We start from the raw sequence: 16,530 nt of genomic DNA on the forward strand, positions 1-16,530 counted from the left end.
ATGTAGCTAGGCAGGGAGTGCTCAACTGTTCAAACCAGACACTCCATCGATTTTGACTGCTGGGGTGGTTTTGTTGAATTTGCCAGCCCTTACTGTAAGCCTGGGCTTAGAAATGATGCAGCAAGCACATAGTTAGTTTTTGAGAATCGAGGGTAGTTTCACAAATTCTGGTGTAGAAGAGGACTGAAGAGCCCTATCTCTATCGGCTGAAGCATCACCCCTTGGTCCACAGCGTCACTGTCTACTAGCCTTCCTGTTCTGCTACCTTCTTCGTGTTGCGGACCCACCGCGGCCGTGCACGCTGGTTTTGGGACGCAAAGCTGCAAAAGAGACACGGGGATTCCTAATGAATATACCGATTTTTAAAAATGTATGCAGTTTAACCCAGAGCTGTCCGCTAGTCGTTTCTTGTACATTACCATTTTTACCAATTTTATTCTGTGGACTTTTTTGTGTATCTTCTACCGTTTACAGCCTTTACATCTCCCAGAGGTCACTGAATGAATTGTTGAACTACAAAAACGAACCTTGTGAGTAGGGGGTGTTAAGGGTGGTATGGATATCATAATGAAACCCAATATTGGTAATTAGAGCCCAATAACTTAATCTGTGAGATGCCTAGTGTAGGAGTCGAACCTAGTACACCTGGGAAGGCAAGAATGTACTCAGTAGCGTATCCAGCTTTTGACGTACAACAAGCTCAAGTGAAGCCCCCAAAACATAATGCGCACTGCAACGCATTCTATGTGACGAATGGAGTAGAATTTGAACCTTGTACACATGTGAGGGTTAAAGGAATTCATCACTGTCTATACCTAATCCATGTGACTCGAGAATGACTCGAACCTAGTACAAGGGGAAAAGTGGAGAAAAGCAACACTGTTGAAATGAAACCTCCCAAATAGTCAACAGGGACAAAACCAAATTTCATGTGATAACTAGAGTTGGAAATGAACCAAGTACATATGGGAAGGCTGTATGAGAAAAGTAATCCATATTGGTCATTGGGTACCAAACCCCCAACTTTGTTGATGAACAGAGAGGGATTCGAACCCAGCACATATGGGAGGGTGAAGTTAGCTCATGTAGTGGACATCCCTACCTGGGTCTGCAGGCCGGTTGGCTGGTTTCTTGGGATTGCTAGAGCTGGTCATCACTGTGTGATCATTGGTCATCTTAACGTCCTGGTCATGGGGACTGTTACTGCATTGGATGAGGGTAGGGGCAGAGGAAGGTGGGGGAGGGTAGGGAGGGGGTGTATTGGGGGGGGGGATTTGATGGATGGTAGGGGTGGGGTTTGATGGATGGTGGGGTTGGGGTGATGAATGGTGGGGGTGGGGGGGGGGTGATGGATGGTGGGGTGGGGTTTGATGGATGGAGGGTGGGGGGTTGATGGGTGGTGGGGTGGGGTTTGATGGATGGTGGGGTCGGATTTTGATGGATGGTGGGGGTTTGTTGGGGGTTTGGTGTATGGTGGGGGTGGGGGTTGGATAGTGGGGGTGGGGTTTGATGGAGGGTGGGGGGTTGATTGATTGTGGGGTGGGTTTGATGGATGGATGGATGGATGGGGGGTTGATGGATGGTGGGGGCGGGGTTTGATGAATGGTGGGGGGTTTAATGGATGGTGGGGGGTTTGATGGATGTTGGGATGGGGTTTGAAGGATGGATGGGGGGGGGGTTGATGGATGGTGGGTGGGGTTTGATGGAGATGGTGGGGGATTGATGGATGGTGGGGTGGGGTTCGATGAATGGTAGGGGTGGGGTTTGAGGAATGGTGGGGGGGGGTTAATGGATGGTGAGGGTTTGATGGATGATGGGGAATGGGGTTTGATGGATAGTGGGGGTGGGGTTTTGACGGATGGTGGGGGTTGTAGATGGTGGGGGTAGTGGATGGTAGTGGTTGGGGGATGTACCAGTAGATGGGGGAGGGGATGTCAAGATGGATAGGGAAATCAAAAGTTTTATAGTAAGGGTTGTGCATAAAGGGTGAGCATGGGAAATGAGAAAATGTGTGGCAAAAGCGTGCATGAATAAAATAATGGAAATATGGGAGAGGAGAGAGAAGATGAATGAGGAATTCAAGAAAGCGGAGGGAAGCGAAAAGGGAAAAGAAAAATGTCAAATTAATGTGATATTACATGCAAGCAATGCAGAGCAGACATTTGAGAACAGAATTTTGTCGCTGAAGAAGTGATTCCAGCATCAGTGATTTTCAGTATTGTTATCTTCAACAAAGTATTTTTTTCATGCCTGAAAGGGAACACTGAGGATAGTAAGACGTGCTTGTTGAGTAACTGACTCAGTGACGGACTCAGTTATTGCCACGTTTGAGTCGGGGAGTGCTATTGTATAGGATTACCCTATTTATCATTTATGATTACCCCATCATACCGATGAATGGGTACCTCGATCCCTTGTATGCACAGATGCTTGAAAAGACTTCCAGGGAACAGCCGAGTTACCGCTAGTTTTAAAATTTGGTGTACTTTCCTTATTCAAAGCCCCATCAAAACTTTTTATTCTACAGGGTGGTGCAAAAAGAAGGAAACCCACTTTTGACAGCAATTTTTACCTACTTGTTGAGGATATTTCAAAAATTCAACTTAATGGTATTAAAATATTTATCTTTAAACATCAATGACAAAAAAAAATGATTACAAATGCACATTTTGTCTCTGAGATATGGTAGTTTAAACTGTTCGTGTACAAAACCTGTTTGTCCACCGACAGCTTTATTCCATCCGCTCGACTGAGCTCTGGAGCTTGATTTGAAGACAAAAAACACTACACTAGACTTACATACTTATGTGGACAACAGTGATTTTGGTGAGTTGTATTCAAATTAGTACAATAACACTCATTCTTGCGATTTTTTAAAGATTTTTTCACCAAGTACGGTTGAAGAGCTATACTTCACTACAAGTTCAAATAAGTTAAGTAAGTAGGTTAAAATTTCTGTCAAAAGTGGGTTTCTTTCTTTTTGCACCCTACTATAAAATAACACCTGTAACTGCTTTCTTGTGACAAACACCGCAATCTTACTGAAGTAGTGAATGAAAGACAACAGAAGAGACTGCGCCAAATACAGGAAGAATTTTGCCAAGGAATGAGAAGACATGATCTTACTGAATGATTGTGTGTCTTTCTTTCTGTCTGAGTTGCTCATTCTCGGTGAAGATGATGGTGTGGTATGGCGTGGGCAGGTCAAGGGTCGGTAGGATGCCTCGGGCGCCTGCCGTCACCTGACCCAGTATGCCGTTGTAGACTAGCAGGTCATCGACAAGAAGCTGATAGAGGAGAACAGGGCAAAGGAAGGAAAATTAGTTACATTCTTGCGGAATTTTTTTGTTTTGTTTTAATCAATCATCTAAAAACTGGATTAAATATGTTACTCTGCCTTAAAGGTTATGTACAACATTTGCAAACATCAAAAAACAAAAACACCTAATTACTATGAAATACCTTGCTGGACTGCGAGTGAATAATAGTCTCAAGCATCCTGTGAAATCATGGCACCTGGTGTGCTGTCAATTTCAAGATTTGTATCAATTTCCAACGACGATTGGCCGACCATCGTTGGAAACAAAAGTTACTTTTTTTTCCAAATACTGCCCTAAATTAACCAAATTTAGTTAGACCACATTTTGTTTCCAATCGATTACATTTCCATAACAAGACAGCTAGTCTGACTCCCTGACTTGACAATTCCTGAAGTCTTTAAATTGCTTCATCTGCTTCATCTGAAGTAGGGTCAGGGAACCAGACTACAAGAATAACATTTTTGTTCTTGGTTTTTCCAGCTTTTATGAACACAAAACTTTAACCTGGTCAGTGTGACAATATACAAATACAACATGGTTTGTGGGGAAATAGTGAAAACTAATGACCCCGAGGTGTTGGATGATTGGGACTATCTGCTATCGACCCCCAAATCCACCCATTTTTGAAAATTACAGCAAAAGCAAATGTTGTATATTACCTTAAACTACCAAAATTCAAAGTCTCCTAAACTCAGTCAACCGTGTTATACCACTTTACATGTCTAAAGGTTTATGAAATTGATTGTGCTCATTTCCCCCCCCCCCCCCCCAAGAAACTCACCCCAAATTCCTTGACGCCTCTCTGTGGTGTCTTGCTGTAGTTCCACACTTTGATCATGGAGACAGCCACCGGCTGGTCAAAGATGATGTAAACCCTGTTGATCTGAGTTATTAACAACAAACAGGGAAAATGTTTACATTATTGTATTGAAGAAACAACGTCAATCTTAAAAAGAAAGTAAAAACAACATACGCACAATCTTAAAACAAAAATATACAGAGCCCATTTCTCCTATATAGGCAGAAAATCCATTTGCTCATATTCCATTAACCCATAAGCAACTGTAATAAATTGTAATACATTTTATTATGTATTGTAATACATGTGACTACCACTATATCCCCTTTCTTACCACATGAGGGAGTATAGGTGCTAACCACATGTGACTGCCATCTGATGTATCATTGTCAATATCCCCTTTTAGGTGCTAACCACACGTGACTACCATAATGTCATTGTCAACGACCTCTTTCTTACCACGAGGGAGTATAGGTGCTAACCACATGTGACTGCCATCTGATGTATCATTGTCAATATCTCCTTTCTTACCCCATAAGGGAGTATAGGTGCTAACCACACATGACTACCATGATGTGTCATTGTCAATATCCCCTTTCTTACCCCATAAGGGAGTAAAGGTGCTAACCACATGACTACCATGATGTGTCATTGTCAATTTCCCCATTCTTACCACATGAGGGAGTATAGGTGCTAACCACATGTGACTACCATCGGATGTATCGTTGATACCATCGATGAGTTTATCTGGAGTCCGAACATCATCTGTCACATCTTCCAAGACGTTGACACTAGAGGGATAAGCGGCCATGTCTGGATGAGAATATTAGTTAAGAAAATCATGTCTGCTATTAAACACTACGTCTTAAAAAATAATTTCACAATGTGCAAAGAAACATTTGTTATTAATATGTGATATATGAGAAGTCAGTAAGGATTATTGTTCGATACGTGCCCAATGTTTGAAGTTTTCAAGGCACAGTTTGGCCTACTCAACAGAACTTGAATGAAAGCACTTTCATTGTAACCAGAAATCAAGCCCCACACATAAAATGAGCAGTGTGCGATGATTACAGACCCTCTTGTACAAATTCATTAACTGTCTCAGTCAGTGTTGTAACAACAGGGCTCAGATTCGAGTCCATCTCGAGGCCCAATTTCTGTGACTCAGACTCGACTCGAGTCACATCAGCAACAGACTCGGACTCGCCCATCATGACTCGAACTTGAAGTTAATGACTGGTGACTAGCAAGTCACATAGTTATTTTATCAAGTTGTTTTAAAAAAATTATTTCGATGTTTATTTTCTGAAAGTAACATTGACACAATTGCTAATAGCAATAAGCACATGAACTGTAATAACGCATCACTCTTCAGGTAGTGTTGCAAATAATATATTTTTTTGAGGCATAATGTTCAAGGATACTTGTTTCTGTGAGTGTGATCTTGTCTCCGTTTGCATCGTAGAACTCCAGGCCATTCAGACCAACGTAGTATGGATCTCCCCAGGTAGAAATCAGCTGCAGCTGGAAAACAACTGAATCAATGACAGTTAAGGAAAACTTTATGGAAAAACAGCAAAGACATCTTTCAAGGTCAAACTATCACAGAGCTTTTTTGCTGAGGGATAGCAGCTCAAGAAATCATCACGTCTCTCCGTTAGCTAGTTAGTAAGTAACAAACGTCGACATGTCTACTGCTCCTACATATTGTGACCGATTTCAACCAAACTCTGTCAGAAGTATCAGTAGCCCAGCCCCAACAAGTCACATGACCAAACTGGGGTCAAAGGTCATCATGGGGTCACTGGGGTCAAAAACCTGACATTTGTACTAAAAAACTACTCCTTCCAGAATTTACATGGCACAATCACGTTACTCATGCATGAACATGAATTCGTTGGCCTGCAGCTTTCGAGATATTTCCAATCGAGCTTGTAGTTTTACATTTAAAGTTGCATTCCCAAAGCTCTACAACAAATTCAATTTTTTTTCTGTTAATAAATTTTGAACTTGTAAGTATTATTCCAACTGAAAAAAAACCTCCACTTTTTCCTGACTTCTACAACCCTCTGCAAAACAAGAAGGTTTTCGTTTTGTGCACCAACATATCCGCTTTGCTAGCAAGCTTGTTCCTCGTCCGTACATTATTAATGCTAATTGTGGGGCAGGAAGCAGCCTAGCTACCCTGCAAGAAGGGAATTATCGTCTGGCAGCCAATAATTAAAAAAATGTAAAGTAATAATTCAATGACTTATACATGGGCTGATCTTTTTTCGGTCACTGTCTCATTCAAAAGTGAATAACATTTGTTTTGCTAGAAAACTAGCAACTTATAGAAAAGAATCCTATTTTTCAGGTTGAAACTCCAAAAATAGCATGGGGAATGCATTTTCAAACCTTGCAAACCTTGACAAACTCCCAAAAGAGATTTCAAATAACGTGGTTCAACCGCAAACTTACTCTCATAGCCTACTGCGTAAACTTTCAAACCTGCAGTGGTATATGTTGGTATGCAAGGGGTTTGTAAAGCCATGTAGCGAGTGAAATCACAGACACAAGCAAATTCTCTCAAAGGATACAGCCACATGGCATGTGCATGGGAACATACTCCTGGCTGGGCTCCTCCATTGCAACTAGACTTTGCCTACCAGAGAAATCAAAGAAAAACATTAATAAGGAATAAATATGTGCTTGGCCGGTTTTGAAAGACCGGCACAAATGCAGAGTGTCTTTGGGTGGTTGTCATGCGTCGTCAGCAATGTTGTTGCCATGGATCCACCAATCAGGATTCAGGATTCAAGCTTGCTCAAAGGGCCCACTTTGCAATGTAATTTGTTTCATGCAGTCCTTGTAAATGCACCTTTGTGTCCCATTTAACCTTATTTTACATTTTCGTTTTGCAATTTTCAAGGGTTTTTGGTGCCTTTTTGTTTTATATGCTAATGTAAATTTCCATATTCATCAGCAAAAGTTGTAAATGTTCTTTTCTTTGATGATAAGTCGTTATGCCAGTACACGGCAGTAAGCTAATGCGTAAACTTTTCTCACAAATGTTTTCAATGAACACATTTTGGGTTGAAAATTTGAATACAAAACCCCTAAACTGAACAGTGTCTTCCTAAATGACATCACAGCAACAGCGCCCTCAGTTGTCCGGAAAGGCATGGACAGTTTTTAAATGTTTAATGAAGTGAAATATTCAATAAAATTAACCAAAAAGAGATGTCAAATAGTTTTCATACATTTAAGAGGAGTAGAAAATTGTGTTCTAAAGAAAAAGTCATCTTCTGGGGCCAATTACATGGAGCTGCTAAGCATAAAAAAATTTGCTTAGCATGAAACGTCTGTATATTGCTTGTGATTGGTACTAAGCTGCTGTTTGCTTAGTATGAAAATCACATGGAGTTTTGGCTGGTAACCTGCTTTTACTAAGCCAGACCTTTTTTGTGCTAAGCAAATTTTTTTTGTGCTTAGCAGCTCCGTGAAATTGTCCCCAGACTTTTTAAAGATAAGGGAAATGGATGCATCGATTTTCCTGTACCTCAGGGCTTCTGGCACCCCCTTTGCGAACATCGCTTGCTGGCTGAGCAGGGGCATGGACTTGTAATCACTGAAGCTGATCTCCTGAGCGAAATCAAAATGGCAGTATCCTGGCCCTTTCCTGATCAGGTAGCCCTCGCTTGGTGAGATCTGTCTAGTGTCCATGTACACGTGCACTATCTTAGCCTGGTGATAAAAACAAAACATGAGGTTCGCCAATCAAAAGTGGGAATATCTGCAATGATTTGCATACGATTTGCATGAATTTGCATATACTTCATGTGACTTCAGACAAGTTCTCACAATAATTGTTGCACCCTGTTCCCCCTTTTGTTGTTTGTAATACTCACTCCTCTGTAAGTATCTTCTGGTGTCTTATTGTAGTTCCATATCCTGAGTCCCGATGTCTGCACCTCCCTGCCAAAGTCAATGGTGACGATGTGATCCTCCCCCTCGGTGAATGGAATCAACCACATGTGCTCATCACTAGTGGTTACATTGGCACCATCGATTAATCTAAATGGGGAAAAAAAGTAAAATTAAAACAAGTACTTGTTAAATCTTTCTTCCAACTTTTGACTAATGATTACAAGCTTCATCCTCACCAACAGTAGTAGAAAATAACTTTAAATAATTCAAAGAAAATTTCCTCTAAAAATTGAAAAACAAAAATACAAAAATGTCATGCAAATTATTAAAACCTTTGTATTCCTAGTCTGACCTGCAGGTAATGATTAAACTGTAACTCTTACCAAGTTTTGGCTTAGGTTTCTAAATTTACATTGCAAATTGGATTCCTTATTAAAGGGAAGATACAACATTTGCAAACATCAAAAAACGAAAAGATCAAATTATCACCAAATATCTTACTGGATTGTTAGGGAATGACAGTCTAAAGCATCCTGTAAAGTTGTGGCTCCTGGTGTGCTGACATTTTCAAGAAAACCTGTATTTTTCCAACGCTTGTCGGCCGACCAGCATTGGAGAAAACTGGCTTTTTTCAAAAAGTGCTTCTACTTTTTGAAGTTTAGTTAGTCTGCATTTCTTTGCAATTGATTACACACCTGTGAAGACGAAAACCCTGCTAGACTGATTCTCTGATCTTACAATTCCCCGAAGTCTATAAATTGGTCCGTTTCATCTTAAGTGGGGTCAGGGAACCAGACTACAATAATATGATTGGTTTTCTTGATTTTCCAGCATCTACGAACCCAAAACGTGAAACAAGTCAGTGTAACAATATTTGCTGTAACATACTAATCCTCCAAATCCATTTATTTCTGAAAATTGCAGCAAAAGCAAATGTTGTACATTCCCTTTAAACGTGCTACAACCTAACATAAATCGTAAATCTTTTTTGCTAACCTCTTTTACCTATACATAAACATTTCCAAACCTTTTTATTCTTGATACTTTCCCTCCATTTTTCTGAATACATTTCTCAATTTGAAAAGGCGGTGCTCAGGTAAAATATACTAATGTCAATTTTGTTCATGATTTATTGACTAACTTGTCCAATGTCCTGTCGTCCCTTCCGTATCCAGGGAGGTGATTCAAGTCTCTGGGCTTAGCATCCATCATTGCCATGGTGACTGGGATAGCTTCCCCCTCTGGATCTAGAATGTCCAAGCCAGTCAACCCCAGGTAGTGGACGTCACCCCAGGTAGAGGTGAAATTCAGTTTCATATCTGGAAAAAATAAGAAGTACCATTAAACACCTGCCGTGTGCGGGGAAAATGCAGCTTTCTGAATTAAAAAAAAAATCATCATATAACCACAAATTTACTGTGACTAAATTAAAAGTTCTTCATTAACCCTCCTATGTAAACGTACATTCTGTGCCAAGTTGTCCTTTCAGTCAAAATCAATCAAGTGACTGTTTTCACCAGTTAAGAGCTCCCAGCCTACATAAAGCAGGATTGACTGGCTGTGACTGTTCATGTTACTTGATACATCTATGCTTTGACTGAGGGTGATTGACAAGCCAGCTGTGCCCACCAACTTGCCTGCTTTTGTCTGTTGACTGAGTTTGACTAGTCACAGTGCTTGCTTGAAACATGATCTGACTGTTGGTGACTAGCCTGTGTAAAAGGCATGGTAGAGGAAGATGATTGATTTCTTTGACTGTCTGTGACTGTTCAGACAGCAGGAGGGTTAATTGAGATTTACTTGAGCAAAGAAATTAACTGGTAAACTGGTTCACTGTGAATCATTAATGTCTTAAATTCCTTTTGCTCCAGAAAATATGTCTGAAATAGAAAAACTCGGTCACTGTTTCAAAAGTTAAATATTTGACACAGTGGCTGATACTATGAAACAAAGTTCCCTGTTGTTCCTATTTCAGATTTTTCTGCAAATTGCAGACAATCTTGCTTCATCGTAATTTGAACCTAGGACCTCTGGAAAACCATTCCAGTGATCTACCAACACAGGTATTGAGCCCTATGATGGTAGTTGCCCAGTTTTGTCAATGTCTTTGTTCAAGGGGCGCTAGTCAGAAGCCACAAACCCGTACATGCCCGAAGTCATGATGCAATGCTAGCAACATTTGTAGCAATGTTGCAAACCCGGGAAATGGCAAACGGGGACCAGACAAAGAAGAAACTTTCCTTGCCTGCTACTTCCATGGCCTAAGTTCCAATCCTGCCATGGTCCACAAGAGGATTGGGTTTTTAGTCTCTACCTGATTCCATGGGTTTTCCCAAGAATATTCTTCTGGGGTTTTTCTCCAACCTCTAGATACTGCAATTTCTTCATTGTCTTCTCTCTACAGGTTTCTTCAGGCTTGTGAGCTACAGTGCTTTGTGTGACTTGCAGAATCCTTGATTTTTATTACCATCAATCAATAAATACTAACAATGACAAAAGCCAACATCACCAAAAAAGTAAGTATCTGAACCAAAATTACGTACGTCTACAAGTGAATGCCACGTCTTCATCACTGCTTGTCCCAGTGACTCGGGCAGTCATATGAGGAGTAGGAGTTTGCGTCTCTCCCTCCTCATCCGCGTCCTCAGGGAAGAATCCTGAATGCTGCTGGTAGTCTGCCTGACCCATCCCCGGCTCATCATCGTCAGCCATGATTTCCTTGACGGTCTTCTTGTCTCGGAACATCCTAGCCTGGGTCATCGGCCGCTCCTGGAAGAGGAGAGAGTTTTGGGATGTTTTCCATTTTCCTTTTTTTTTTAAGGTTTCATAACCTATGTCCCACTCAGGGATAATTCAGGCAGTACAGTCGAGTCTCGTTAATACAAACTCATTCGGACCTAGCCAAATTGTTTGTTATATCAGAATTTTGTATTAAAAGGAACATCAGTCCCATTCATTGTGCACATAAATGCACAGTCGGGACTAAGGTTTTATGATTGTTATAACCAGAAGTTTGTATTAACAGAGTTTGTACTAACAAGATTCGACTGTATATAACATTAGTAATTCAGGTATGATATATATATAAACAACCTAATCTGAAAGCACCTACAAGGGACTCAGAACTGATCATGTAGAACCACTTGGTCAAGGACGGGTGACCAGCACCAACGTTTTATATCACTACTACCCACATTATAATACATTGCTGATCCTATGAGAAACATGATTGGATGAGTTATTGAACGATTCCAAGAAGACTTGACATACCTCTCCTTGGTCAGCTGTCTTGGGCCTCGGCGTCGCGTCTTCATCTTGACTTGAGCTGAACCAATCCTCATCAGCGACATACGCCTCGTCGTGTCTCGAGATCAACTCCAGAATGTCCTCGTCTTCCGTGAATAAGATGGTCTGAAGGAAACAGGTATCAAAGATTGTATAGAATGTACAAGTAAGAAATAGTTGGAAGGGGCAGATATTGCAGTTTGTTAAACCTGACACATATTTATAAGCCAAACGTAATTATTTCATTTGGTTGAAGTTCCAGCGCATCTTGGAAGTAAAAGTAGCTACCCTGCACACACACTGACAAGTGTCTATTTGCCTGCAATCGAGGACCCATATTGTCCCTCTTTTGTTTGTACTTTAACTTTTTAGGAAGACCTCTCATATGTTTTGTACACGATCGCTAAGTTGGGGACCTTAGTGAAATATTGTCCAATTACATGATACATGCAAATGGACGCGGAACGTGAAAAATCTGAGACAAACAAAACTTAGTGTACAAAAACTCCATAGGGTTGTTTAAGGGGCGTGGCTTACTCGCAAACGGCGATAGGTAAATTGGGCAAAGGAGTTCGATTTTCATAGGAGCCTGATCTTCATATGACACCGGCACGGAACACTTTTTTACTTACGTCCCCAAAACTGTCAGTTTCTCCCTCTGTTATACCTGAAGCCCTGCAAAAAAAGAATGACAATATAAAACCTTGGTACAACTGATGTACTTATTTTGACTTCAGGAATATCTGAGTCACATTTTTATACGTCGGTGACGGGCAAAACCTAATATTGATTTACATCACCCTGACGCAAAATTCCATCTTATGAATAGTTTAACTGCGGTACCCGCTGCTATGTACATCAGATTCGAACCAGCCAACCGATCCCACAAGCTCAGTGGTCAAGTGGTAAGACGTCTGCACTACAAAGCAGGAGGTCGTGGGTTCCAGTTCCACCCGAGTGATTTTTTTCCAACTTTCACTTGGGAGGTAACACACTGAGTATACAGTGTTTATACGACGATGAAGGGCAAAACCTAATATTGATTTACATCACCCCAACGCAAATTCCGTCTTATGAATAGTTTAATTGCGGTACCCGCTGCTAGATGTACATCAGATTCGAACCAGCCAACCAATCCCGCAAGCTCAGTGGTAGAGTGGCAAGACCTTGCACTAGAAAGCAGGAAGTCGTGGGTTCGAGTCCCACCTGTGTGATTTTTTGTCCAACTTTCACTCGGGAGGTAACACACTGAGTATACAGTGTTTATATGTCGATGAAGGGCGAAACCTAATATTGATTTATATCACCCTGACGCAAAATTCCATCACATTTTTTTATTCTCCTGGTTGCAGTTATTTGTTCCCTTGATAAGCATTAAGTCTTAATACTTGCCTTTCGATCTCACCCTTGAAGACATACTGGCCATCCAATGAGATATCGATGTCTCTGGCACCTCGGAAAGAATGGATGCGAGACTTGTTGTAATTCTGTAGCAAAATAAAACATTATCGTTCAAATTTTAATTTTACAAACCAACGTAGAGAGAAGTTACAATAGAAGTTAACGCAAAATCAAAAGAAAACCAAAAATAAGCACAAAAGCCCGCCGCATGGAAGAACTACATGCTGAGCAATAAGTCATTGGAGTCCGTTTGCTCAGCACGTAGCTCACAAAATATCAGTGTGCGGTAAATTTTTGCTGAATTTTCTGCCTCGCGAGGCCGAGAGGCAAATATCCATCCTGTTTTCTTTCATTGGCTAGTTAATCTTTTATCTCAGCACGTAGCTCAGGTTGACCGCACACGGTGAGTTTTTGGCCTCATGAGGCGAAAAAAATTAAACAGGACAGATATTGGCCTCATGGCTTCCCGAAGCAGAAAACGCAGCAAAAATTGACAGCACACTGTGATATTTTGTGAGCTAAGTGCTGAGCAAACGGCCTTGAATGACTTTTTGCTTAGCACGTCCCTCTCACGTGCTGCGGGCTAAAGAACAAGATGCAATTGAACCACTCATATAATACTCACTCCTCAAAATACCACTTGATACCATTCAAAGTACCATTCAAAATATCAACATTATGGAATAATTAAGTGCAATGTATACTAATAAAAAATACCTTTCAATATACCATTTAATACATCATGGAAAATACCATTTGAAAACATAAACTACCATCTTCATAACAACCAAAATATCAACCTCACCCATATTCTAACCAGCGCCACTTTGGTTGGGGACTCAAACACCACATGTATGAAGTGACTGGCGCCCGGCGTGTAGGGCGCCAGCCACATGTGCGTGTCGTCCCTGGTACGGTTTACGCCGTCGATCAGGTTGGACACCACACGAGGATCATTACCATAATCGGACAGGATGTTGATGTCAGGCGGGTCAGCTGAAATCTGTAGGGAGGAAACAGAAAACTTAAGCCAAAAAACAGGCACCAAAATGAAAAAAAATAAGATGATTTCATACCTGAATACTTCAATTTAATCAGTAAAAGTTGATGAAGTGGCAAATCCATTCAAGTCCTCAAAAACAACGTACATCAAAAAAAATAAATACAAACTTTTAAACCCATGATAAATAATTGACAACAGTTAAGTTATTAGCAGTTTTGCAGTAAACAAGCATGCTACTGGGAATCTAGAAAGAAAAACCAAGAAAACTACAAACCACACAAGACTTTGTACAGTGTTTTTCAATTTGGAATGGCATTCATGAGAAGTATAAAAAAAGCTCAAAATCAGCAGATCCGAGGAAAAGTTGCATTCCTGTATTGAGCTGAACATCAAGGTGCACACAGTTGATCATAAGTCAATCATAAGTCAGTCGCAAGTCGTTTTGTTCGAAGTCAACTCACAAGCTATTCAAATGAACTGTGATAAAGGCATTCCTTTGTTATTGTTCATCCACTATTACTTGTGACTAGACTAAAAGCGTAAAACAAATGAAGGACATATGATGCAGTTTTAAAGGAAAACAAGTTCGTGACGGACTAAATAGTTACTTTGAAATTTCAACTGCAAAGTTCCAGGCTAATTCATATTTACTTCAATGCGTTTTCCAACAACTTCAGACACATTGTCTCGGTATTATAGTCTCATTTATGAAATTTTTAAGACATAAAACTGGCTCAGAAAAGGACGCTTCTTATTTGCGATGCCACAAGTTTGGACAGCACAGTAATTGTTAGGTGTTTTGTATGCCCCAACGTTTGGTCAAACAAAATTTCCCATCATCTTTTTGATTGCATAAAAAATTGCAGAATGCACCACGTCCCCCATAGACTTGTGTGCATTCGTTTACCCTTCACTAAAAATATTCAAATCTTGTTATGCACATGCGTAGTTAGAATACCGATTTGAGAAAAAATGTTGCAACCTGACGCCACTTCCACGATTGTGTACAGTCCCAGATTCATGCTTATCATCATTTTTGCAATGAATGACCTTCAAGAGAAAAGTGGCATCAGGTTGCAACATTTTTTTCTCGATTTGGCTCGATTTCTACCCTGAGAATGTGCTTTCTCAAAAATATATATTACCTCTTTTCGATCAACATTTACAATACAGCAAATTTTAAAATATTTTCTTTGCCATCTTGGAAGCATGATGGGAAGTTTATACCATTTTTTGGTTTTGTTAAGACACAAACCTCAACGATGTTGACTGGTTCCCCGTCACTCTTGAATATCTCAATGCCGTTGAGACCAACGTAGTGCTTGTCGCCCCAGGTCGTGCGGATGTTGATGGTCAGTCTCTGGCCCATTGGTAACAATGGAATCTCAAACTCATCACTGTAAGAAATACAAACAAATATTTGAAACTCATTCAGCGTTGACATATTCTGTGTTGGTATTAACCTTAGCCCATAAAATAGTCTCCATGTACACTGCAGTGCAACAAATTCCATGGGAAAAATATATTGTGAGGTGTTCTGGCAAAATGAGACGGAACTGGGCACAGGCCGTAGTGGAGAACAATGCACAAAAGCGAATAGGGTAATTGTTTTTCCGATTTTTCGATTTATTGATATTTGTAATCCTTGATATGTCTACTACACATGTTTTAAAGAAATAGTTTGAAAATGAATGCACAGTGGTCTCCCTCAACTCTCCCTTGATACAATGCCTGTCTGTTGCCGACGCGCATAACAACCATCATCGTGTCTTTCTTCTATGGTGCAACATGCACATTTTGAAACCACCCATATTTCAACTGATAATCACGCAGTTGTAAATTGGATGGGGTTGGTTATTTAAGGTGAAACTTGGTGTTGGCAATTTTCCATTCCAAATTTTTTTTTTTATTTAACACACACTTATTACTTTCTTAAAAGGTCAGTGACCTTTTTTTCATGATGAAGACTAAAAACAAAAAATATTTATATGCCTGGAAAGCAAAACCTTCATACCTGCTATCATCTTTTGCTTCTTCTAGCTGCGCCGACTTCCGTCCAGTCATGTACTCATCGAGTGAATCACCTGAATACAAACAAACCACTGAATGCATTATTTGAAACATTCTACCATGTACTTGATCATGGCCCAAAAGAACTTTACCATGGTCCCAAAAGTACTTTACCATGGTCCAAAAGTACTTTACCATGGTCCCAAAAGTACTTTACCATGGTCCCAAAAGCACTTTACCATGGTCCCAAAAGTACTTTACCATGGTCCCAAAAGTACTAAAGTAACAGCACTCTGCCATTGTGTCCATATCTCAAAACAGAATATCTGAGAGAGAGAGAGATTGTATAAATCTTGTAACAACTAGAGACCTGCAGGGCAAGCTGTTTTTTTGGCCCAAACCCAGAAAGCCTCATCACATCTTGTCAAACCTACGTGACCCAAACGTCATGGCCCAAAAGTACTTTTAATACCCATGGCCCAAAAGTACTTTACCAAGGTCCAAAAGTACTAAACCAACAGCAACCTCCCATTGTGTCCATATCTCAAAACAGGTTATCTGAGAGAGAGATTGTATGAAACTTGTAACAACTAGAGACCTGCAGGGCAAGGTTTTTTGGCCCCAAACCCAGAAAGCCCCGTCATCTCTTGTCAAACCTACATGACCCTGGTGAAATACACTTTCAATTGTGGCTTTACTGCATTCCAATGGAAAACAGCATGTAACTGCAGCCGCTAGCCAGTGGCTGTAGCCGCTAGCCAGTGGCTTCCCTAGGCACACATGTTATTACCAGCCACAGC

General features: G+C 40.6%; 1 protein-coding gene across 1 annotated transcript in view; it reads right to left on the reverse strand.

Moving 5' to 3' along the window:
- Nucleotides 1-203: 203 nt before the first annotated feature.
- LOC119722320 (katanin-interacting protein-like) overlaps nt 204-16,530 on the reverse strand; it is a 42,037-nt gene continuing 25,710 nt past the window's right edge. Inside the window, exons 24-40 of the mRNA XM_038192368.1 lie at nt 15,735-15,804; nt 14,976-15,117; nt 13,523-13,720; nt 12,709-12,803; nt 11,949-11,991; nt 11,302-11,442; nt 10,575-10,800; nt 9,173-9,350; nt 8,013-8,178; nt 7,664-7,848; nt 6,702-6,766; nt 5,547-5,657; nt 4,793-4,932; nt 4,102-4,203; nt 3,127-3,287; nt 1,103-1,203; nt 204-320 (exon numbers count right to left, since the gene is read on the reverse strand). Of these exons, the coding sequence (XP_038048296.1) occupies nt 262-320; nt 1,103-1,203; nt 3,127-3,287; nt 4,102-4,203; nt 4,793-4,932; nt 5,547-5,657; nt 6,702-6,766; nt 7,664-7,848; nt 8,013-8,178; nt 9,173-9,350; nt 10,575-10,800; nt 11,302-11,442; nt 11,949-11,991; nt 12,709-12,803; nt 13,523-13,720; nt 14,976-15,117; nt 15,735-15,804 (2,183 nt within the window). The 3' untranslated portion in view covers nt 204-261. The remainder of the gene's footprint in view (nt 321-1,102; nt 1,204-3,126; nt 3,288-4,101; nt 4,204-4,792; nt 4,933-5,546; nt 5,658-6,701; nt 6,767-7,663; nt 7,849-8,012; nt 8,179-9,172; nt 9,351-10,574; nt 10,801-11,301; nt 11,443-11,948; nt 11,992-12,708; nt 12,804-13,522; nt 13,721-14,975; nt 15,118-15,734; nt 15,805-16,530) is intronic.

Source organism: Patiria miniata, unplaced genomic scaffold (assembly GCF_015706575.1).
Source record: "Patiria miniata isolate m_02_andy unplaced genomic scaffold, ASM1570657v1 HiC_scaffold_15, whole genome shotgun sequence".
In the NCBI taxonomy this organism is placed as follows: domain Eukaryota; kingdom Metazoa; phylum Echinodermata; class Asteroidea; order Valvatida; family Asterinidae; genus Patiria; species Patiria miniata.